This window comes from Gracilinanus agilis, chromosome 2, assembly GCF_016433145.1.
Source record: "Gracilinanus agilis isolate LMUSP501 chromosome 2, AgileGrace, whole genome shotgun sequence".
Classification (NCBI taxonomy): domain Eukaryota; kingdom Metazoa; phylum Chordata; class Mammalia; order Didelphimorphia; family Didelphidae; genus Gracilinanus; species Gracilinanus agilis.
The window spans coordinates 421,837,704-421,860,537 of record NC_058131.1 but is presented as its reverse complement, the minus strand read 5'-3'; the positions used below and the strand labels follow the sequence as shown (position 1 = coordinate 421,860,537).

Below are 22,834 nucleotides of genomic sequence, written 5' to 3'. Positions count from 1 at the left end.
TCACTTAGCAAATGTTAAAAAACTTACGAGTAAAGTTACTAGTTCATTGAGTAGATACTCTTTAAAAGGTTTCATAAAGGATAAGGACAGCCCCTTTACAGATGAGGAAGCTTGGATGGATTGTAACCTATAATGTTAGAAGGAGCATCAAGATGAATGATATCTAAGTCCTAGATCCTTTAAAGTATCGAAGGAGAATACCATATTACTGAAACATATCAACTTTGTCAACTCTTAATGTGTTCTTACATAAAAGCTTTTCTAGACCAGGCAAGTGGAAGGAGAGTTATCATTTCATAGTTGAGAAACTAACCCTTCTCCATGACCATTCTGCTTCAAAATTTAACTCATTAATAACTTTCCCAATCCTCCCCTCAAAACAGTAACACTGTTAAAATGAAAGAACAGAAATTAAAAACCATCCAAAGCCTACTTACTTTAAATACACACATGCATACCCATACCTCAGTTCTGTGTTGCCCTTAGCTTCTTCACACATATTGTTGTGTGAAGAAATAATGACCTACAATTATTTCCTGCTTTAAAGTTTACCCTTAACCTGGGCTTCTTCACCCAAATATGAGACTTAGTTAGAAGAATGTGAGTCAGAGACTTAAAACTGAAATCTTCCCCATAACTTTCAAAGGCTATTTAAGAATTTATAGCCTGCCATAATGACTTTTATCATAGTTTGGAAAATAGCATTTTTCTTTTTGTGGTGATTTTTAGTAAATTTCCTGAAAATTGGTGATTTTGGAAATCCTCTCCAGTTACTACTTTTTAAATCATGTCATTCTTTAAATGATGATTGTTTCAAATATGAATTAATCTTAGGTCTTTTATGATTAAAAATTGGGGGGACAACTAGAAATTACTTTATTGTATTGACATTTTCAATATAAACATAACATCTGAAATCCCATTTGGAAGTTTGGAACTGGTTTTTCCACATGTTCATCTTCATCAGAATTTTGTGTTTTTTAATGTGTTTTTACCTGTATTTTGTGGGGGAAGGAGAGGGCCAGGGTGAGGAAGTGAAAGATTTCTTCTGTTTGTCAGTTAATATTTCAGAAATGACAGGGGCAGCTAGGTGGAAAAGAAAAAGAAAAAGAAAAAAAAGGTGGAAAAAAACTCCAGCCCTGGAGTTAGGAGAATGTGGGTCCAAATCTGGCCTCAGAAACTTCCTAGTCATGTTAACCTGGGCAATTCACTTAAGTCTGATTGCCTAGTCCCTCATTGGCAAATCTGCAGGCCTGCACAACCAGCACTCAGGGAGCCACTCAGTTCCCCCACCTTCCCAGTACCCAAGGACATTTTTGTATGCCCCACCCCTCTGTCCATTCATCAAAAGCAAGCATTTTCTTCCTTAACTTTCTGGTAATGGAGTTTGGGGGTGCCTCACAGCTTGAATTTGCCCCCTGGGAACTCAAACTAGGAAAAAGTTCAACAGCTCTTCTGTCTAAAAACTGATATTAAGACAGAAAGGGGTAAGGGTTTAAAAAAAAAAAAGACAGGCATACTGATAATTTGTGATATTGTCAGTCTGATTTTAAAAAACAACATTTAAAGCTAAGTTCATACAGCATAATTCTTTCCAACATTTAATTAAGATAATGAATTGCCTACTATGGTTGAAGGGGAAGCAGTTTTGCTTTTTCTGTTATATGCTTTATATTTCTAGCCTGGTGTTACTTTGGAACAAAATCATTATTTTAAATTATTTGAATTACTTCCTCATTAAAAATAACAACCATGGCTTGTCTTAAATATTCTTTTTTTTTTCCTTAAGCTAATGATGGAAACTGGTCGGCACCAAAACAAACCTCTAGCACTTCAGTAAAACCAGTTCAGACAGCTAATGTGGAATGGAAGGAATCAGGGATGGATGGGGCTTTCAAGCAAGTGACAATATCAAGCCAGCCCCTGCCCTTGTCAGCTTTGGCAAGCACAGAAAAGCCGGTATGTTCATTTTCATCTTAACATCAAAGGAAAACTTCATGTGCTGAACTAACTTCTCAGAACACGTTTTAGTTGACTTTTTTTTCCCTTTCAATGAAAGTATTTCCCAGGAATTGTCCTTATGTCAGATTGTGGCTTGTTTTCATATTACTTCATATGAGGATAATTGCTAAATCACTTTATATCACTTTTGTAGTTTTCATTGTCATAGATTTTTCTAATAAACTCAGCCTCATTTTAAAAGAAAAGTATTTACATATGAAGAAGCAGTGTTATAATGTAGAGGGACCACTGACCTAGAAACAGAAAATCTCAGGCTCTTCCCAGCTCTGTTGCTACCTCTATGAACTTTGTCAATTCACTTATTCTCTGGGGGCTTCACTCTCTGCATCTCCATAGTGAGGGGCTTGTCTGTGTGAGGATGGAGGGTCCTCTCTAAAATGGGAAACTTCGATGATAGAAGCCTCAAGCTTTCAGATCACCTAGCCAGTCACATGCTAACTGGCATGTGATGTTGTAAGTTAGGTTTTATATTACATACCTCACTTGCCCTGGATCTCTGGATCACAAATGACGAACCGAACTCTTCTGCTGCCATGATTGGGGAAGGTCTTGTTCGCAAGGGGTCTTTTTAGGTCTTCTCTTTTGGTTTTGGAGACTAGATCACATTTAAAAATTTCACCTAAATTGAATTAGCAGCTATCAGATGAGCTTAAGTTTGTAATTCTTTATTCTATGGAAGTGACTAAGACAGTGATGGGCAAACTTTTTAAAGAGGGGGCCAAAGGAAAGGCAATGCTCCTCTGTCAGTCTGTTTCTAAGGCAATTCTTTTGAAGTTTCATTGTATTGTATCCTACTCATTCGTCAGATTAGGAATAATGTCCTGAGGCCAGATAGACCATTTCAGGGGACTGAAATCTGGCCCTCGGGCTGTAGTTTGCCCATCACTCGACTAAGTGAATGTTGCTTTCCTAAATCCATTCGGAAAACAGATGTTAGGTTACATTTATAGAGTGACTTCATCATTACAAAGTCCTTTATAATCAGCAGTTAAGCAAAGAAAGTCAGCACTACAGAGATTTGTTTATGAGCCTTTTCATACTGGACCTGATTCTAATAGTCCAGAGGAAACAGAAGAACCATTTCTTTTCCCTTTTATTAAGTCATTAAAGCCGGTGTGTTAGACTATTGGTATGGCAAATAATTCCCTAGTGACTTGAGTTGATGAATTGTTGAAACAAAACTATATACCATCTATTCCCTTTTCACCAATAGAATTGGGTCTCTGATAGGACTCATTTCCTTTTGGCTTATGTGTTATTATTAACTTATAATTATAAAATATTAACATATTTTCTGGTCAATAAACTGGCTGGTATTATTTAAAATCCTTTCAGTATGTTTAAATTTTAAGGAAGCAATTTTTTCTTCTTTTTCTTTTTGAAATCTAAATTTAGGGCATTGATATTGGGAAAGCCCCACCCATTCCGGGTGCAAGTAAACAGTTGCCTCCAAACTATGGAACCTATCCAAGCCCTGTTCCTTTGGGTCCAGGCTCTACAAATTCTTTGGAACGGAGGAAAGATGGCAGCCTCCCCAGATCCAGCACAGGCGTAACAAATCGACAGAAACCTGCTCCCCTCCCTGCTTCAAGCAACATTCACCAGCCTAGTTCTTCACAACAGATTCAGCAAAGGATTTCTGTACCTCCAAGTCCTACGTATCAGCCATCTGGTCCTCCCTTGTTTCCATCTGGAGATGGCAGGCCTGAACTCCCCTTAACTGTGGCTATTAGACCATTCTTGGCTGACAAAGGATCAAGGCCTCAGTCTCCCAGAAAAGGACCTCAGACAGTGAACTCAAGTTCCATTTACTCCATGTATCTTCAGCAAGCTACACCACCTAAGAATTACCAGCAGGCTGTGTATAATACTCTAAATAAGTCCGTTAAAGCAGGTAGATTGTATTCATATTATTTTTCCGTTGGCAGAAAAAAAAATCATGTTTATAATCCATTCACATCTTAATATTCTGTTCATGTGCCATTTGAGTTTAGATATTCAAATATTGGATGTAGAATGAAATAGGTGGATAGGGGAGAAAGTACATTTAAAATAGTCTTGCAAAATGATAGTGAGCAAATTTACCTCTTCATTTGTCTGGCTTCTAATGTCTGTATTCTTACTTTCTTGACATTCAGGCAGGTAGGCATGGAGTATAACTCCTAGGCAAGTAAGATTTTAAAAACTTTTATCTTATTGTGAAAAAGATCAGTGTTCCAGCAGGGGCTTCATCTTTGCATTTCTTCAATGCTGAGATGTTCTTCTGTTTCACTGCTACAGTGATAAAGACTACTAGGTAAAGTCTCCCAAGCAGGGAGGGAATAGGAGCAGAGAGTTCTTCTCCTTCCTTTATTCTTGTGAGAAAAGAGGCTGCTACCAGTATCTGGGAAGAGAGGAGGCAAAAGGAGCCTTCTGCCAAGACAAGTCAATCCTTGGACCCAACAGGTTTGAGTTCAGCTTACTTCATCTTATATTTAAAGTACTATAGGGATACAGATAATCATAAGGGTCTCTAAAAAAAAAGATTGGCAGGATCTCTGTGAATATCACTGATGCAAATGTTGTGTTCATGACCTGACAACAGAGTATATCTGGTCCAATGTGGAACCTGCCTACATATTCTAAAATGTCTCTGGTTGAGGGTAGAAATATGGTTTCTGGACTTTAGGTGTATGGGGAAATTTATCTATCTACTGGACAGCCAAAATAGCTGATCCAGCTTATGAATCTAGGGTACCATTGAGAACCAAGGTACAATCAACCAGGTGATTCTTCCATTAATTCTAGGATGAATAGACCCCACAGGTTTTTGTGGGTTTTTCCTCTTAAGGGAGAAGTTCTGGCACAAGGTAGGATTTTCAGAAGCAGCCATTACAGGTTTGGTGTTTTGTTTTGTCTTTTTCCCCATCACAGGATCCCCTTCATGCATTAACATTGAATTTTATTTATACATAACTTATCACAAACATATCTATTGTGTAATGCAATGGTTCATCTGTTTTCTCTTTCCCCTCTCCTTTCTTTCTCCCTCTTCTCTTTCTGTCTCTGTCTGTCTCACTCACATTCACATATATTTCCTTGTCATAAGGAATCCCTGGTGAGAAAACTCCTCCTCCTCCCATACCATTGCAGGTTGCCACCTACCCTGCAACTTTTAGACTTAAAAGAGTTGCCTGGGGCACTTAAAGTTGACACCTAGATAGTTTTTAACCTTTTTCTTTTTTTTAACTGTACCTGTGATTTCCTTGGATCTCCCAATGAGGAACTTGCCCTGGCAATATCTTCTCTGTATCTTTAATAAACCCTGAGAAATGAGCATGCAGAGATGTTTCCCATTAGTGGTTGCACAAATGTCAGGTGTTATCCCTTGAAATGCCCTTCACCATGCTTTTTGTTTCCTTCAGTTTACGGGAAGCCTGTCTTGCCATCTGGCTCTGGCTCTACTTCTCCATCACCACTGCCATTTCTTTATGGACCTTTGTCCTCAAATACATCACAACCACAGCCTGAACTTACTGAGAAAGATCAGGAGCAAGAAAATATCCCACCTTCTGGGGAAAACAGCAATGTGGAAAATATCCCACGACCCCTCAGCCCCACTAAGCTCACTCCCATTGTCCATTCACCTCTGAGATATCAGAGTGATGCAGATCTGGAAGCTCTGAGAAGGAAATTGGCCAATGCCCCTCGCCCTTTAAAAAAACGCAGTTCCATCACAGAGCCAGAAGGCCCCAGTGGACCAAATATCCAGAAATTGCTATATCAGCGCTTCAATACCCTTGCTGGTGGGATGGACAGTGCACCTTTCTATCAACCAAGCAACTCACAGGACTTCATAGGCACTTTGGCAGATGTTGATAATGGAAATACGAATACCAATGGCAACCTAGAAGAACCTGTTCCTGCACAGCCTACAGTTCCTCCATCTGAAGAGCCTCCACCATCATCAGATGCCAATGATAACGAATTGCCATCCCCTGAAACTGAGGAGCTGATTAGCACAGAAACTACCAACCAAGGCCCTGAGACTGCAGAAGATAACAACAACAATGTGGCTATGTTCCCAGCTGGGGAACAGGTACCACACCCCACAGCAGAGGTCAGTTCTCCCAGAGAAGAAGAGGCTCCTGCCCCACCTGCTCCTTCCTCTGCTGGTCTTCCAGCCGCCTCAACAACAGCGACAATAGTGAGTGACCCACAGCCATCTATTTCAAGAGAACCTTGTCCAGCCAGGGTCCTTTTCCTGGCCTTAAAGGTTACAGGAGACTGGGAGAAGTTTGCTGGTTTATTTTTCTCTACTCAGGCACATTTTGTCCTCTTGGTGGGGTGATGTTTCAGCCAGGAAATTTAGTTCAACAAATGGTTATTAAGTATTCATTCTCTGTGAGGCCTTGTACTAGGTGCTAGGGATACAAAGACATTAATGAAACAGATCCTGCCCCCAAGGAGTTTACATTTTACTGAAAAATTCAGTGTGTAGTGATTTGAGGAGGCAAATATGATTAGAATTTGGGGAAAAGATCAAAAATTTCTCATGTAGAACCTGAGTTGAGCCTTGTCAGGTGAAAAGGTTTCTGAAAGAGAGACAAGAGACATGAGCAAGGGTATTTGAGCAAGGAAAAATGGCCCAGGCTTAATTAACACATAGATGGCAGAAGGAGAATTGAATTCTAGTTTGGCAGGAACATGTAGGGTGTGTGAAAGGGTGTGATATAAAATGAATGTAGAAAAGTAGATTTGAGGCAGATTGTCTCCTTTAATGCCAAGATAAGGTTTGAATTTTGTCCTAAATTCATTTGAAACCATTTAAGATTTTCGAGGAGCATGTGTGTGGGGGCAGAGGTTGAATGGAGGGTGACATGGTTTGATTTGTTTCTGATGGCCTTTCTCATTTATTTAGAGTAAGATTACATTGGTAACTCTGAGGATGTTCTTAAGAGGGCAAGAGAATGATATAGGAAGACTTTGCAAAGTTCAAGTAGGAGGTCTTTATCACAGTATTGGCCTTGGGAATAAAGATAAAGGGATAGACATGAGAGATAATGTGAAGATATCATCGACTGGACTTGGCAACTGATTAAACCTCATTGACCAGGAAGATGGTAGTGCCCTCACCAGAAAATGGATGATTTTGAAGGAAGGGCAGAAATGGTTTTGTTTTGAATATCTTGAGTTTGAGATGCTTGTGGGATGGGGAAAGCTTAGGGGATATTTAATGACACTAGGAAATGAGTCATTTGAAGGACAGAGAGGAATAAGGAATGAGTAGAAGGGACCCTCCATGAGAGGAAATAGAAGGATGAGATCAAGCAAAAGGCCTCTGAATTGGCTTCTAGTTCTAAATCTGCTATAAGAATGGGTTGGGGCAGAAATACATAATTCCTTATCACCTTTTTAATTCTAAAACTAAGTTCATGGCTATAGTCTTGGTTTTCTTCCTGAACTCAGTAAGCCACCCAATTTTTAAAATATACACACTAATGTTTATTAGTGAAGCTTCTAGCTTTAAATTCTTTGATTTAAAATTTACAAATTGTTATATGTAGTAAGTTCATAGAAGTTAAAAAAAAAGACTTGTCATATCCAAAAAGATTGCAATCAGAAGCTAGGCTAGTTGGTAGATACCACAGGGCACAAAAGCCAGAAAGCTTGGGACAGGTTTGTAGAATTAACCAATTTAGCTACAAAGATGGATTGTGTATTAGGGAACTGATCAGGTTGAGGTAAAGAAAGATGGGTGGAGTTATCATGTAGATAGAGTCTTGAATGCCCTAGATGAGTAGGTGAGGTGTAAATCCTAGGAGTTATTGACAAGAGTTTTGTATTTGGAAGATAAAATGATGGAATCATTTTCTTGAAGAGTTCTTCCAACCCCAAATCCCATAATCCTTAAATGATCTTGCTGGAGGCAGGTGAGGAAGAAAGAGGGAAGGGAACTCCTATTAGGAAGTTGATCAGTAATCTAGAGTGGCGGAAAGGGGAATGGAAAGGGAGAGTAACTGTGGGAGAGACATTGTGAATGTAGAAGGGGGAGGTAACTGATAGGATGATGTGGCAGGGAGAGAGGGAGGGAGGAATCAGAAGATTGCAGTGGTTGGTTCCAGTTTCCATGGGTTTTACTTACAGAACTTGTTTCACAAAACTTTAGTTAACAAAAGTTGAACCAAAACACATGCTTTCTTTGCAGCAGATTAAACGTACAAACCTGAAGAAACCAAACTCTGAACGGACTGGTCATGGATTGAGGGTAAAGTTTAATCCTTTGGCTTTGCTCTTGGATGCATCTTTAGAAGGGGAATTTGACCTGGTACAAAGGATAATCTATGAGGTGAGCCTCTAAACATTAAGAACCTTTGATTGTTCTGGGGGCAATGAGAAAAGTATCTTTGTGCCTTCACAACAGACATCATTTCTCTTAGGTGGAAGACCCCAGCAAGCCTAATGATGAAGGCATCACCCCCTTGCATAACGCAGTGTGTGCTGGCCATCACCACATCGTGAAGTTTTTGCTTGATTTTGGTGTTAATGTGAATGCAGCTGACAGTGATGGATGGTGAGAGTGTTTATGTTTTATTCTATTTAGGATTCTTGCTAAATTCATTTAAAAAGTCAGCTTGTAGAGATTTCTCTGTGTGGGAAAAGCCTTTTGCAAACTTGTTAGTCCTTCCCTGAGGAGGCATGTTGTAATGGGAAGAACATCAGATTTATAGTCAAAAGACACAAGTTGAGTCTTTGCTCCGCTTCTTTCAGGCTCTGTGGCCTTGTGTCACCTAGGCCTTTTAAGTCCAAGTTTCTATATTTATAAAATGAATGTTTGGAGGATGTGTGATTGCCAAGCTGCCATTGTATAATAGTGTAAGATACTCTATAAGTGAAGTACTGTTATTGATAATTCAGTCAACATCCATTTCAAAACTTATTATTTAATCTTAAAAGAGAAATTTTCCAGAAATAGTTTGCTAATAGGTTCCAAGCCATAAAATATAAAGTTTGTAATTGTATAAATGTAAATAAAGTAATCAATATTGAGTAATAGCATCTTAGAATTTGGGAGGGATCTTTCTCTTGTTCTATAGGAAACTAAGATCCAGAGTGAGGGACCCATAATAGTAGAGGCAGGAGTAGATTGTGTGTCTGCTTACCTCTGAGGACCTCATGTTTCATATGCACATCTTTGTACAACCATCCATTACTTTACTCACTCACTATGTCCCAGCCTACATGTGGGAAAATCTGCTTTGCTTTCCCATCATCTGTTTTCTCTCCTTTGATTTTAGGACACCTCTACACTGTGCAGCTTCATGCAACAGTGTCCACCTCTGCAAACAGCTGGTAGAAAGTGGGGCAGCAATTTTTGCTTCAACTATTAGCGACATCGAAACGGCTGCTGACAAGTGTGAAGAAATGGAAGAAGGCTATATTCAGTGCTCCCAGTTTTTATATGGTAAAGTTTCTTTCTGTGTGTGGTTAGGGAAGGGTATGGTTTAGAAAGTGTGGGGTGGGTGTATGTACATGTGCCTACATGCTTGTGTGTGCATGTGTAAAAATTAGTTTTACCATCCCTTGAGTATTTCTTGTGAACTTGGTTATAAGCTTGGTCTTCATCAGAGGTTAATGACTTTTTTTTTTTTTTTGCACGTGTGTCAGTTAAGCATATTGACTTTTCTGTTAAGTTAAATAGAAAATGGGAGGTTTATAAGTGCAGGGAGTAATAAAGTCTTTCCTATCATAAAAAGGTTAAGGAACTGATTGCAAACCAAGGAGAGAAAGCAACGGAAAAGAAATCAGGAGAGTCACTATGGAGGAGCTGAGTACTACAGGGAAAAGGAAAAGGGTCCATGGGCTTCACCTGACTGACTGCCAGTGTACTGTAGCTCGAGGTTTTGACCCTCAGGCCAGAGAGAATAAACCTGGTGGCTGTGTTCCCTGACAGTTGTACCCCCTGCTCCCATCTGGCACAGGACTATCTGTCGGATCACAGTGGCTGTCAACTTGAGCAACCATATGTGCCTGTCTTCATTGATTACCCTCTAAACATACATGATTTCAGCTCGCCCGCATGGAGAATAGTGACCTACTACCTGAAAGGACTTGTGCCCAGGCCCAAGATAAACAAAAAAGGTTAAGGCGCAGTACAGTTTGAAAGTCAATAAGGCAGAATTTGTGCCCTCAAAATGCTACTTACATGTTATGGGATGGGAAGAAGGAGGAAGGAAAGAAACTGCTTGGCATAAATGTTTCAGATAGACATTCTAGAAGAGTGTTGGAGTGTTCAATGAGAAAATTCATTCTAATTTTCCTGCTTGGTAAAGGATACACACAGTAATTCCAGTTTAATGTCATATGCTGCCTTTCCTTATTAGACTAAATAGTCCCAGTGAACAGAATAGAACCCTTATGATTTTTTTGTTCATTTAGAAAGTTTGTTCTCGGGCTTGTGCTACTTTATCTAAAGATTCGAATAACAACACATTGTCATAATTTCATTGGCGAATGGTCCTAACATTTTGTTAAAATGTAGGAAAGCTTGTGATCCTTCGAGGGCTTCTTACATGCCCATTTCCTGTGTGACTACTGAACCTTTAGACCCTAAGCAGATTCAGATTTAATAGTCTCATGTGTTTTCAAAAACTTGCCCTTTCTTTTAACATTTGTTTTTTGAAAACAGGTGTCCAGGAAAAGCTGGGTGTGATGAACAAAGGAGTGGTCTATGCTCTTTGGGACTATGAAGGTCAGAATAGTGATGAGCTGTCATTCCATGAAGGGGATGCCATCACTATCTTGAGGCGTAAAGATGACAGTGAAACAGAATGGTGGTGGGCTCGCCTTGGGGAACGAGAAGGTTATGTGCCTAAAAACTTACTGGGGGTAAGTATGTAACTTGTTATATGTTATATTGCTTTCCTTTTCCTGTAGTCTTCTCTGATCCAAAGGCTGAGTTAACCATTAATGTAATAATACACATTTATTATGTTTAATGTCTTGCTGAAGAAGGTACAAAGAGAAATCAGACATTATCCTTATGCCCATGGAGCTCAGAACCTGGGGGGCAAGTTATCAACTCACATATCACTATGCTGCAAAATTGAAAAACTAAGAAATACAGCATCACAGTTAAAGGGTACCCCAATAGTCTGGTGTACTTCCTGCATAGAAATCCCCTTCCCCACATCTCCGACAAGTGGTCAACAGGCCTTAGCTTACAGGTGTCTAATCTAGTAAGGGAGAGCCTACCACTTCCTCAAACTTTCACTCATTACCTCTTAATTTTGCTCATCAGGGCTAAGGCAATTACAAAGTCTAATCTTTTCTACTTGAGAGCCCTACAAATTTGAGACTGCTAGTGGCACAGGGGATAGAATGCTGGGCCTTGAGAGTCAGGAAGACTTAAGTTTAGATATAGCCTTAGAGAGTTAATAGCCGTGTGGCCCTGGGAAAGTCATTTAAATCTCTGTTTGCATCATTTTCTAAAGCTGTAAAATAGAAATAATTATACCATCTTTCTCACAGATCAAAATTAAATGAAATATTTGTAAAAGAACACTTAGCACAATGTGTGGCACATGGTAGGCAGTACCCCTAAGAATTTCAATAAATACATTAACTTGAAAGCAGATGAGAATTATAGCTTGAATCAACTCTTATAAAGTCCACAGAAGCTGTAAAGGACCTTAGAAGTCCACCTTATATCTGGTACCCCTTCACAACACAGCATCTACTTTAAAAGATTCAAGATCACCACCTCCCCATGTGGCCTTTTCATTGCCTTTACCTCATTCTAAGTGGGAAATACTTCCAGAGTGCAAGAAACCGGACCCAGCTGGCCTCCTAACTAAACAAGCAAGATTAGAAACATTAAGTGTAATCTAAAGAAAAGGCAAAAAAGACATTTCTTGCCCTTGGGAAGTATACAATCTAATAGGGAGTAAAATATGGAGGGAATAGAGATAGCTAAGATTTACAAAAATCTCAATAAATAATTGATTACAAAAGAAAATCATACATATTGAATGTAAAATCCCCAATTCTTATCTGTGGAAAAACAATCAGCCATCAGCCCAATGGGGCAGGATTGAGGAGGAAGGAGAAGAGGGCTTAGAAACCTTTCAAACTCCAGCCCCGTTCCCAGCCTCTGACTGTGCTTCAGAAGGGATACATTGCTTCCCTGGCCTAAAATGATTTTTCAAAACCTCTGTAGATCTTCCTTTCCAAGAAAGGGGCAACAGTTTGTAGGATTTCAGACCAGAAGATCACCTGGTTTAGCCATCTCTTTTTACAAATAATTAAACCGAGGCACAGAGATACAATTTCACACACAATGAGTTTATTGCATGATTAGAGCTTGAACTCAAGATTTTCTGTTACTAGAGCCAGTGTGTTTTCTCTTCCTTTGAACTGCCTTTTCCCTGGGCTGATGAGAGTGTGAACTTCTATTCTTATCCGCTAGGTTCCAGGTCAGATTTGCAATGTTTCTGAAAAGAATTCTTTGTTGTTGTCTCTGACAAATCATGTCCCCCTCTTCCTGGGAGAAAAATACACTTAACTATTGGAAGAGAGGAAAAGCTCTTTAAAAACAATGGCAGGAAAATCTACATTTAATGCTGTTTTCTTGGGAAAGACAGTTCTACAGGGAAGAAAAAGGATGAGAAAAGCCTGGTTACTTTAGTGCAGTAGCAGGGGAATGAGGAGGCTTTTTAAGAAAAATTCCGGAAGAAGTTTCTGGTTACAGTTCTTGACCTTACGGAGAGCTTCAGATGTTTTCAGTTTTATTGATTCGCCTTTGCTTTTACATCACCAGCATTTCACTGTTTTTCTGGATGTGTAGTCTCTCCTCCCCCACCAAAGCAAAAAACAACCCATCTGCTGTGTATATTTTTTTGTAGTTTGTCCTTTCTGCCTTTTTGGGAAAGTGTTTGACTGCGCCGGGGGGTCTTTAAAGGCATTTCTTAGTAAATGTCATTTTCTCCCTCTCATGTAGCAGTTGCCCCAACTAAATTTTCTTCCTTTCTAGTTATATCCACGAATCAAACCTAGACAGCGAACCCTAGCTTGAATGTTGTGGAGCAGTGCAATTTTGCCATTACGAGAAGTCACAGAAGACCTATCCTGCCGAAGGAATTTTGAAGCTGGAGAACTCTCACTTTAATGGTGCTCTCATTAACATCTGTACTTTGTAAGTGAGGCCCTTCCTTCTAATCAGTCAGCATCCATGCATGGTACTTGTGTGTCCATGAATTCTGTATTTTGCCAATTACATGAAGACAGAATAAATAAAAGGCCTTCAAAACAGTCACATAGAAATCCGATAAACTAGCTTTTAGTTGCCAAAAATGAAATCAAATGTATGTAAAGAATTTCTTCCATCATAAAGTGTTCTAGAAATATCAGGTGACAGTCCATCGTTTGAGAAAAGAATTTGTGCACCCTAGGCATGGTTTGAAAAACTGCCTCCAGAGGCTTTGAGACGAACACATTTGGCTTTATTTTTAATCACTGATCCCTTTAAGCCATTGAGAATGGAGTTTTCTGGCATTTAAAGCGTGGTTATGAAAACCTTTAAGTTCCCTTCCCTGAGTAGTTTCATATGTTGTGCTATCAACCCTGGGTTGGTCCCCATTTTGCTTAGTTCTATTCCAGTAAATTTTAAAATTGGTTATTCTGCATTCTCTCCCCATTAACTACTTAAGCCAGATTCTTGCAAACTGTCATGATTGCTAAGTCCCAGCTCTCTGTTGTAGCATTTCTTGGCACACCCACCCCCCCAATCCCCTCTGTTTACCAAAGGATCTCTTAAAGGGAACTTGTCAGTGTTCTTACAAAATGCAGGTGTTCTGTCTTAGGCCTAGATTTTGATATCCTATTTTCCATTTTGTTGTGGATCTGCCAGAGACTGTCATACACTTCACTTCCACTGTTAATTTATTCTACTGTCAAGGGCAAAAACTTTTCCTTACGTAAGCCTGGTATTTCCTTGAGATCTCTGGTATCAGAGAGCTTAAAGAAAAAGTTTAAATGAATGGTTTAATTTATTTGAAGAGCCTAACAGTAGTAGGTTCCCTCATCTCCTGAGTTGAACGAGTTTTGTTTCTAAAACCTTCACTGATCTGTGTTAATACTAATAGCTTAAATTTGTTCTGAATCTGAAAGCAGTCAGTAACACTGGAGCTAGAGTCAAGTTAAGTCAGAATTTCAAGGTATGTATGTCTAAGTAGATGGAAAGACAATAGTTGAGCAGAGTCAGAGCTGTGTAAGTGACTAGGGGATGCCGTGATAGCAGTTGAAAGACTGAACTAGCACTGAGAACATTACTCAATGCTAGTAGCATTGTGGTGAAAAAAATGGAAATTAATCTCTGAGATGGAAATCCTAGACAAGGGAAAAAGACGGGTGCATTGTTGAGCCAGGAGGAGGACAGTTGCTATGGTTCTCAACAGTCCGATACCTAATTTGGGGCCAGTTATGCAATAATGTTGTCCACTATTTTGTAGGTAAGAGGAAACTAAAGCACTTCACTGGAGTTTGAACTATATGATATGCTTTTATATACCAAAAGTATTTTTTTGAATTTTATCTTTGAGTTGTAGCAATGTTGGAAATATGTTTCTCATTAAAGTGTAGGATGTTTTCCATGTATAAGTCTTGTGTATAATTTATATGTGTATTATCTATCTATATATCTATATAAAAACAATTGATGCAGTGCTGTAACTGACTACATTTTAGCATTCCCTGTATATATGTATATTGTGGTGATGGAAAGTAGAAGGATATTGTTGAAAAAAAACTTATTATATGAATGTGACAGAATCACTATTTCTTAAGAGCCTTGATAATGCAAATTCTGATGATGTAAATGTGCACAAATAAACTATGGTTATCCCTGACTTGGATCTGAATGTATCTGTTCTTGGAAAGAAGAAAAAGTACCTCTCAAGCTTGTCCTTGAGCCAGGAATTTTTTCCATACTATCTTCTGAAAAATGGGGCAGTTTTCCCCCTAGAACTGATTTTTTTGATTATTACCCTAGACTCGTAAATAGTAATAACTGTTCAACTCTGTAATGGAAAGAATTTAGACTTAAAAGATCTAGGGTGTGTAATAATCCTAGTTCTGCTACTTACTGCCTTTATGGCCCTGAGGAAATCAGCTCCCATTTCTGTGCTTTAGCTTCCTCATTGGTATGTAGGAACTAAATGATCTCTAGGATCTCACAGGTCTCTAGAAGTTACAAGACAAAAAAAATGGAGCACGGCTATGAATTTTTCAAAATAGTTTTTAATCATGTTTTATACACAAATTGCTATACAATCAAGTGAAAAGTATAAAACCCGGACCATAAAAGCTACAAACTTTGCCCTCAGTAAGTATCAAAAGTTTGTTTAGGTCCAGTTAGTGACATCATAAAAGAACATTATAGAAAACAATCTAAGGCAGGTTTTATTGGCAATGGATAGCTCAACATCAGGACATTTCACCTCCAAATATAAAGCAAAAATCCTGAGTGATTTCCTCCCATAAACAAGCTCCAGTTTTGTAGAAGAATGCAAAAAAAGACATTGAAATGACCTACTAGTAAGTACTCTATATAGTAAACCCAATATATATTATATAAACAACATACAGATTATGTTAAAAATACCTGATAGTTTAATAGTAGTATGGGTCAGATTCTCAGCCCATAGCAAGTACCAGTGAGATAAAGTATACAAAGTCAAATGTGAAGCTGCATTTAAAGCATTAATAAACTGTATACATATTGCACTAGATCAGTGAACACTTAGGTTTTTCCAAACACTGTGATTGCATTTCCCAGCACTTAATTAATAATTAATCAGCTATGAACAAAGAGGAAGTTTCATAGAGCTTCTCAAGCACTTCCGTGATCATTGGTCCCGGGATTCATAGAGCAGTTTGGCTGCCTATATTGCAAAGAAAGAAGAGTAAAGGCAATATATGTATTTAAGAACTCCCAGGTTAGGAGAATTAGAAGCAAGAAGGGCAAAACTCAAAATCTGGATATCTCTATGTCTTTTCACACTCTTTAGTGTATGGACAACAAACAAACCAAAGGTCTGCTTAATATTAAGCAGAAAATTCACTGTCAAACAGTCCAAGTCCCATATATATAACTGAACTGAGTTAGACAATGTTTCACTTCTAAAACACAGCAGCAAGCTTACATGCCATTTGGAAAAGCTGATTAAGGGTTATTATTACCAACCAGCATATTCACATCCTGTCTCAGAGCTCAATCACAATACTTAGGTATTTTACTCAATAAAGACTATTCCTAGGAACACATATCAGCTTTGCTGCAGTATGGCTTGGGGCAATGCTGCTCAATTTCCTCATATCTAAATTGAGAGAACTTAGTCTTGGAGACCTCTAAAGTTCTTCCTTAGGCTTTATAAAGAGAGCTGTAGGGGCACAAGGCCAGCCCCTTGAATGATGCCCAGGCTTTAGTGACTTTGAGGGCCTTGGATGTATTTCTTCTGGTCATTTAACAAACCTAGTGTATATGAGGCCTTCTAGTAGGTGCTCAAAGGAATATGAAGACAAATTAAGGGTTCTGAGGTTGGACTAGGAGAAAAAGTAGACTTGGGAGTCAGGAGAGCCATGGTTCCAGATCTTAGCTCTACAATTTACCACTTGTATTAGACAAGTCATTTTTCCTGAGACTTAATTTCTGCAAAATGGGGCAACTATACTATTGACATGGTAGCAGTGAAGGAAAGGACATGAGATCTGTTAAGAATATCCTGGTGAGGGGTCAGATAGGTAGCTCAGTGTATTGAGAGCCAGGACTAGAGACGGGAGGTCCTAGGTTCAAAAAATTGGCCTTAGACACTTCCCAGCTGTGTGACCCTGGGCAAGTCACTTAACCCCCATTGCCTAGCCCTTACCACTCTTCTGCCTTGGAGTCAACAGTATTGACTCCAAGATGGAAGGTAAGGGATTAAAAAAAAAATGCTGGTGATAAGTTGGTGACTCTGGTGACTCAGATACTTTATGATGATTTAAATTGCCAAAAAACAAAACAACAACTTTTAGGGTTTTTGTGCACTTGAGTTAAAAATTACCAAAAAAGGATCTTAATGCACATTGATTTTGCATATTCTTTATGACTTCATCTGGGGTTTTCTTGGCAAAGATACTGGAGTAGTTTGCCATTTCCTTCCCCAGATCATTTTACAGATAAAGAAACTGAGGCAAACAGGTTAAGTGACTTGCCCCAGGGCATAGCTAGGGTCATTTGAACTTGGGTCTTGCTGACCCCAGGCTCAGCTCTATCTGCTGCCCATGGCTGTAACTAGCATCAAAAATGCTTCAGAAGAGGGATGCTTGCCTTCACTATGTTCTTTTTCCAAAACCAAAACCCAAACAAAAACTTTTGAAAGTATCAGATTAAGTTCCATTTCCTTTTGAAATGAACAGAGAAACGTTTGTTTTTACTGAACAAGAGCCTCCTTAGATCAATGGACTTAGAATTTAAGCCACTAGAAACCAGGGACCTTGCCCTTATTATTTATTATGGGATTTCAAATTGAGCCCAGGTTTGTCCTGATTCAGTGAATTCTCAACCAGCCCGTTTCTCTGTGAGCAAAGGACCCCATCTCCTTGTATGGGCAGCTATCTTGCCTCCCCTGGTGACTTGGAGAATGAAAAGCCTGTTTACTCTGCCCAGAATTAACTATTCCATGTCCCAAGCTGCTACTTCTTATCTACTCTAACAAATACTAAGACATAGCAAGCCATGCTCTCTTCCTCTCTTGGACACTGCAATGATTTAAGCTCTTACCAGGCAGGAGAATTCTCTTAATCCTTTTGTTGTTTTAGTAGCTGACAACTAGCTCTAATTTGGAAAATCCTCTTTATTTTGAAAAAATTAACTAGAAAGAGGCTTTTTTTGGGTGGGGTGGGTGGGGTGGAGGGCGGCATCTAGGAAGAAGTATTATTCTTTTAAATTCAACTTTTTCTAAGGGACTTTGTATAATGCCTGTATAATGCCCTCCAAACCTTCAGGTAGACACCAAGCTAACCAGCTAGAAGGAAAAAGAGTGCTTTACAAAGTACCTTATGCATAGCGGCTAACCAGGTGGTTGACTGCTTTTTGTTAGAGTTAGAGTCTTCACTGGCAGTGAATTTCATCTGGGTCACATCTTGAGCCCCTGGCTCCTTGTACTGGAGCAGCATACCAGTGGCACGAGTGTTTCCTCCTGGAAAAGATGAAAGAAGACCCTTCCTTAATTGGCATCTAGCAAGTGTGGGGCAGGCCAATATCTAGTATGCCTTTCTCCTCTTACCTGTCCAAGGTGTCTACTTAAATGCAGAATTTGCTCCTTCTATAGAACACTAGTAAGTAATTCTAGGCTGAGTAGGACACTTAGATAAAGTCTCTGCAACTATCCAAACCACTCCTTTAAAACACAAGATGTAACAGGCCCAGCTTCCTGATAAAAGTGGTTTTAGGATTCAAAGAACTGGGTCTTTTACCAGGACCAACAGCCTGGATATTGGGAACTGACTAAATGCAAAGGAAAAGAAGGTTCCTGTGGTAGCTCAAAAAACAACATCCTGGGTCACACTGTAGGAATAAAGAAAGACCAAGTTAGGTCACATCTAGAGGAGAGATCAGTGTTAGGTTCTGGGTGCCACAGTTTAAGGATTTTAGTAAGCTGAAGGGCATGAAGAGGAGGGTGAGCATGATGCTGAAGGACCATGAGTGCATGCTCTATGAGGATCAATTGAGAGTCAGGAAAAAAGAAGACAAAGGAGGCAGGAGAAGTATTTTTAAGACCATGAAGGACTGGCATGTAGAAAAGGGATAAAATTTGTTTCATTCAGCCACAGAAGGCAGAACCAGGGGCCATACCAGAGGCCATGGATGGAAAATGCAGGGGCAAATTAAGGCTTGCTATCAGGAAAAAACATGATTAGAACTATCCAAAAACAGAATGGGTTTGCTTTTTGGAAGTCTTCCGGCATATGCCAGATGAATATTTGTCAGGTGTGTTCTGTTGGGAATTCCTTTCAGAGACTTAACTTTTTTCAATTCTTAAATTCTGTAAGTGTGACTTTACAGGAAAGTGGAAAGCACCAAGCATCATGACACACCGCTCGCCTCTGTCACTTCTAAATAGCCATTGGCCTACTTTGGTTCCTCTGTCAGGTAAGGGCTATTTACTTAAAAGAGAAAACAGTTTCAATACTCGGTAGAGTGGGGGACCTGGACTACCAAGATATTTACATAGTCAATAACATGGGTGCCTACACTACAGTGCTTAAACTGTGCTAGACCCTGGTCTAAGCATAATCCATCAGTTAATACAGCCTTCCAAATAAGATGGAGCAAATTCACTGTGAAGACTTGTAATACTGGAGGTGGTCCAGATGACTGCTAAATTGCTGCACTAAAATGCAAAAGCAACTCAGTTGGTTGTCATAAAACTTTTTTTAACCCTATCAATTATAAGTCAGAAGAGGTAGATTACGGGCGGCCAGATTTGAATCCAGGTCCTCCCAACTCCAGACCTGGTGCTCTCTACACTATGCTACCTCTTTTTGAGAATTAGATTAGAATATTAGTTTCATTAACAAAATTACCCAGTGTTACTTGAAAATCTAGAAAGAGGATAAAATCTGGGCAAATAGATGATAGGCCTTCTTGATTTTGGAGAATATCTGTTTTAATCTTCTCTGGGAAAAGCTCCTTTGGGAGCTTTTTTTCTGGCCACCTGGAGTTTTGCTGCCCTAAAGAACTAGTTTTAGGGCCAGAAATCAAGACTTTAGCTACTTCTGGGTTCTCTTTTTCTCCTTCAGATTGAGAAAAAGCAACCAAATCTAGAACCTAAAATATTAGATAAATGCATTTAAACTATAGAAGTCCTTGCTTTTTGTTCCTGAAAAGTTGTATAAGGAAAGTTTTTTAGGGCACTTATTAGAAGAACCCTAAAGTGCCCTCCTTTTCAAGAAAAAAAATCTTCACCATATTGCTATGAATGTGAATTTTTTTTTTTTTTAAATTGGGTTTGTTCAGAAAAAGGTGCATCTGCAATGTAGAGGTGAAAACAGCCACCAGGTGGTGGTATTCCCTACTGCTAAAACACTGATGGCAGCTGCCTGAGCTCAGGCCTACACCACTACAGAACTTCTTACTGCCATGTGACCATGGGCAAACCTTCCCTTCTGTACAGGCCCTTAACTTCCTTCTCTGTAAGATGACAGAATGGATTCTAGCTTTTAAATCTCACTGAGTCCCCGAGTCAGGCCTACAGGGCCTCTTTTCCAATGTCTTGTCCCAAATTCCTACTTTGCTGCACAGAAAAGGCAAATCTTTCATTTATTAAGCTTCAGCCTCTCTACTTCTCTTAAAGTCTATAGGCAGCAGCTTGGGAAAGCCGGCAGGGAGCCCCGCTTTGGACTTTGGTTTTCCATCTGAAGAGGCTGGAGAAGACAGCATCTAAAATGTCTGTCGGTATTACATGCTAAGATCCTATGACCTGTCTCCTGGGGGCACAATTCCTAGCTTTAGTGTTCTTCCTTTGGGTTAACACATCAACATCTAGGATCATAATCTGCAGAGAGGCCTTGGGAAAAGGGACACAAGAAAGCCTTAGCTTTGTGATTGGGGGTGGGAGTAGGGATTCATGGTACTCTGGGCAGTAGAGACAACATCAGAAGGATAGAAGGGAGGAGTCAGGCAGGGACTGTTCAGCACAACAGAGCCTCAAACAAGATCTTACAAAGGGTAAATATTCAGAAAGCATTTTTGGAAATATAAATGAATCAATGAATGTTTTAAGTTCCCTTCCTTCTAAATAAGCAAACTCTAGACATGACCTTCTCAAACACCATTCAGAGAAGGGAATTACAATGGAATTGCATACAGAACTTTGAAAGGGATTGTCCATAGTGAACAGAAGGAAGGAAATGGGTTGGGGGGAGGGAGAGGTCACAAAAGCATGCTGTGGGGATGGAGGCTCACATTAACAGTGCTGACCTTCGGTAATGTGTTGGCTCTCCAGGAGGCTGGTATAAGTGTGAATATCTTTTTCTACATCAAGAAGGTGGGCAGGCAGTGAGAAGAAAGAGCAATCAAGAGAACCGTCAGAAAACAGAAAGCAAGGTTGGTTAAGTTACATGAATTTCACAAGTTCCAAATGCTGATGATTTTCCATTAAAATGGTGCGTTACTACTTTAGGAATAAAATTTAAATGGGAAAAGATTCAGATATAATCAAATATTATCCAAAACACACAAGGAAAATAGGCAAGGGAGTCTTTTAGGAAGAACCCAATCCAGAAGAGTAGAGAGTGGCAATGTTCAAAATTTAGGCTCCAAATTCAGGAATCCCATTATGAATCAAAGCCTCCTCCTAAAGGAATGAAGGCCTGATGTACTTAAGAGCTCCAGTCTCAATTTCAATTGAATAGAAAATTAAATGAAACATCAAAAGACTTTGCCAAAGGAAAAATCAATATAGAAGTACTTTGATATTTGCTAATTGATCAATAAGAATCCACAGAAGCCTATATACTCAAGACTGCAATGATTTTAACTCTTTGTTTTGACTTGATTATTTAAGAAGATGAATGCCTTTACTCTGTTGCCCTTCAAAGGGCATGAATAGAAGGGTCAGCTTTCATTCATGAATGTGAATTCTCTATAAATCACAAAATCCTGTTCATTATTAATATCCTGTTTGATATTAACATTTACCTCCAGGAGTAAAGCCCTCGGTTAGTATCTGAACAGTTGAAATTTGAGCAATTTCAATTTCATAATGGCTATCTCCATCCAGAAACAGGTATCTGTCAAAAAGAAAAACAAAAAACAAACCCAAAATTTCTAAAATCAAAACAATTTTTCTTACATTCATATACTAGATACTAACATCCATGGATTTCATTTCTTGTGTCTAAACTACGAAGGCTACCTGGTTTTTGGGGATGCTCTGGGTAATGAGATTCTACTCCAAAACAGGACAAATCTAGCAACCTAAGTATACAAGATGATTTCATAATTTTCTCCCTCCCTGGTCACATACAATGAAAAAGTGGTGAGGCAGGAGAGAAAAACAGATGATTTGGAGGTCAGAGAACCTTGTATTCAGATTTCAGCTGTTGATAAGTGGATAACTTTGGACTTGACTTCTGGGCTTCCTAATCCAAGTAGGAAGCTGGATCTTTGAAATTCTTTCCAGTTCTAAATTATATGATCCTTTATCCTGTATAGCATCCCCACCTTCACTTTCCCACTCTATACCTTCTCAGTGCAGGAGAACCCCTCCACACCTTGTCCAAGGTTAGGGATGGGAAACCTGTGGTCTCAATTATCTTTCTGTATGCTTATCTATGATGTGATTTTTATATGGTGAGTCTGTGGTTTAAAGAGGACTCTTTGGAATATTTGGTCTTTGAATGATAAGTTTTCTTATTGCAGAAATAATATGTCATACTCTCTCCTATGTCATACTCTCTCCTGAGTCCAGGCTTCTGTGGTAAAATGGGTTGATAAGAGTTAGGAAGTGATTAAGTAACTGTGAAATTCACAAGCCATCAAGAAGTAATGCTGTTGGGGGCAGCTAGGGATTGAGAGCCAGGCCTAGAGATGGGAGGTCCTGGGTTCAAATTTGGCCTCAGGCACTTCCTAACTGTGTGACCCTGGGCAAGTCACTTGACCCCCATTGCCTAGCCCTTAGAACTCTTCTGCCTTAGAACCAATACACAGTAATGATTCTAAGATGGAAGGTAAGAGTTTTAAAAAAAAGAAGGAGGAGGAGGAGGAGGAGGAGGAGGAGGAGGAGGAGGA

General features: G+C 39.3%; 2 protein-coding genes across 4 annotated transcripts in view; one reads left to right on the top strand and one right to left on the bottom strand.

The window, feature by feature from the left end:
* Positions 1 to 14,906, top strand: part of PPP1R13B (protein phosphatase 1 regulatory subunit 13B) — a 127,769-nt gene extending 112,863 nt beyond the window's left edge. Inside the window, exons 10-17 of the mRNA XM_044664644.1 lie at positions 1,790 to 1,959; positions 3,418 to 3,916; positions 5,427 to 6,208; positions 8,210 to 8,350; positions 8,442 to 8,575; positions 9,300 to 9,466; positions 10,691 to 10,890; positions 13,034 to 14,906. Coding sequence (XP_044520579.1) covers positions 1,790 to 1,959; positions 3,418 to 3,916; positions 5,427 to 6,208; positions 8,210 to 8,350; positions 8,442 to 8,575; positions 9,300 to 9,466; positions 10,691 to 10,890; positions 13,034 to 13,075 — 2,135 coding nt within the window. The 3' untranslated portion in view covers positions 13,076 to 14,906. The remainder of the gene's footprint in view (positions 1 to 1,789; positions 1,960 to 3,417; positions 3,917 to 5,426; positions 6,209 to 8,209; positions 8,351 to 8,441; positions 8,576 to 9,299; positions 9,467 to 10,690; positions 10,891 to 13,033) is intronic.
* A 371-nt stretch (positions 14,907 to 15,277) lies between these two features.
* Positions 15,278 to 22,834, bottom strand: part of ZFYVE21 (zinc finger FYVE-type containing 21) — a 35,659-nt gene continuing 28,102 nt past the window's right edge. For 2 of the 3 annotated variants that reach the window (XM_044664641.1, XM_044664642.1), the window contains 4 exons: positions 21,743 to 21,834; positions 21,023 to 21,076; positions 18,097 to 18,239; positions 15,278 to 15,941 (listed from right to left, as the gene is read on the bottom strand). In XM_044664641.1, coding sequence (XP_044520576.1) covers positions 15,906 to 15,941; positions 18,097 to 18,239; positions 21,023 to 21,076; positions 21,743 to 21,834 — 325 coding nt within the window. In that variant the 3' untranslated portion in view covers positions 15,278 to 15,905. The remainder of the gene's footprint in view (positions 15,942 to 18,096; positions 18,240 to 21,022; positions 21,077 to 21,742; positions 21,835 to 22,834) is intronic. The other variant, XM_044664643.1, reaches the window with a different exon arrangement.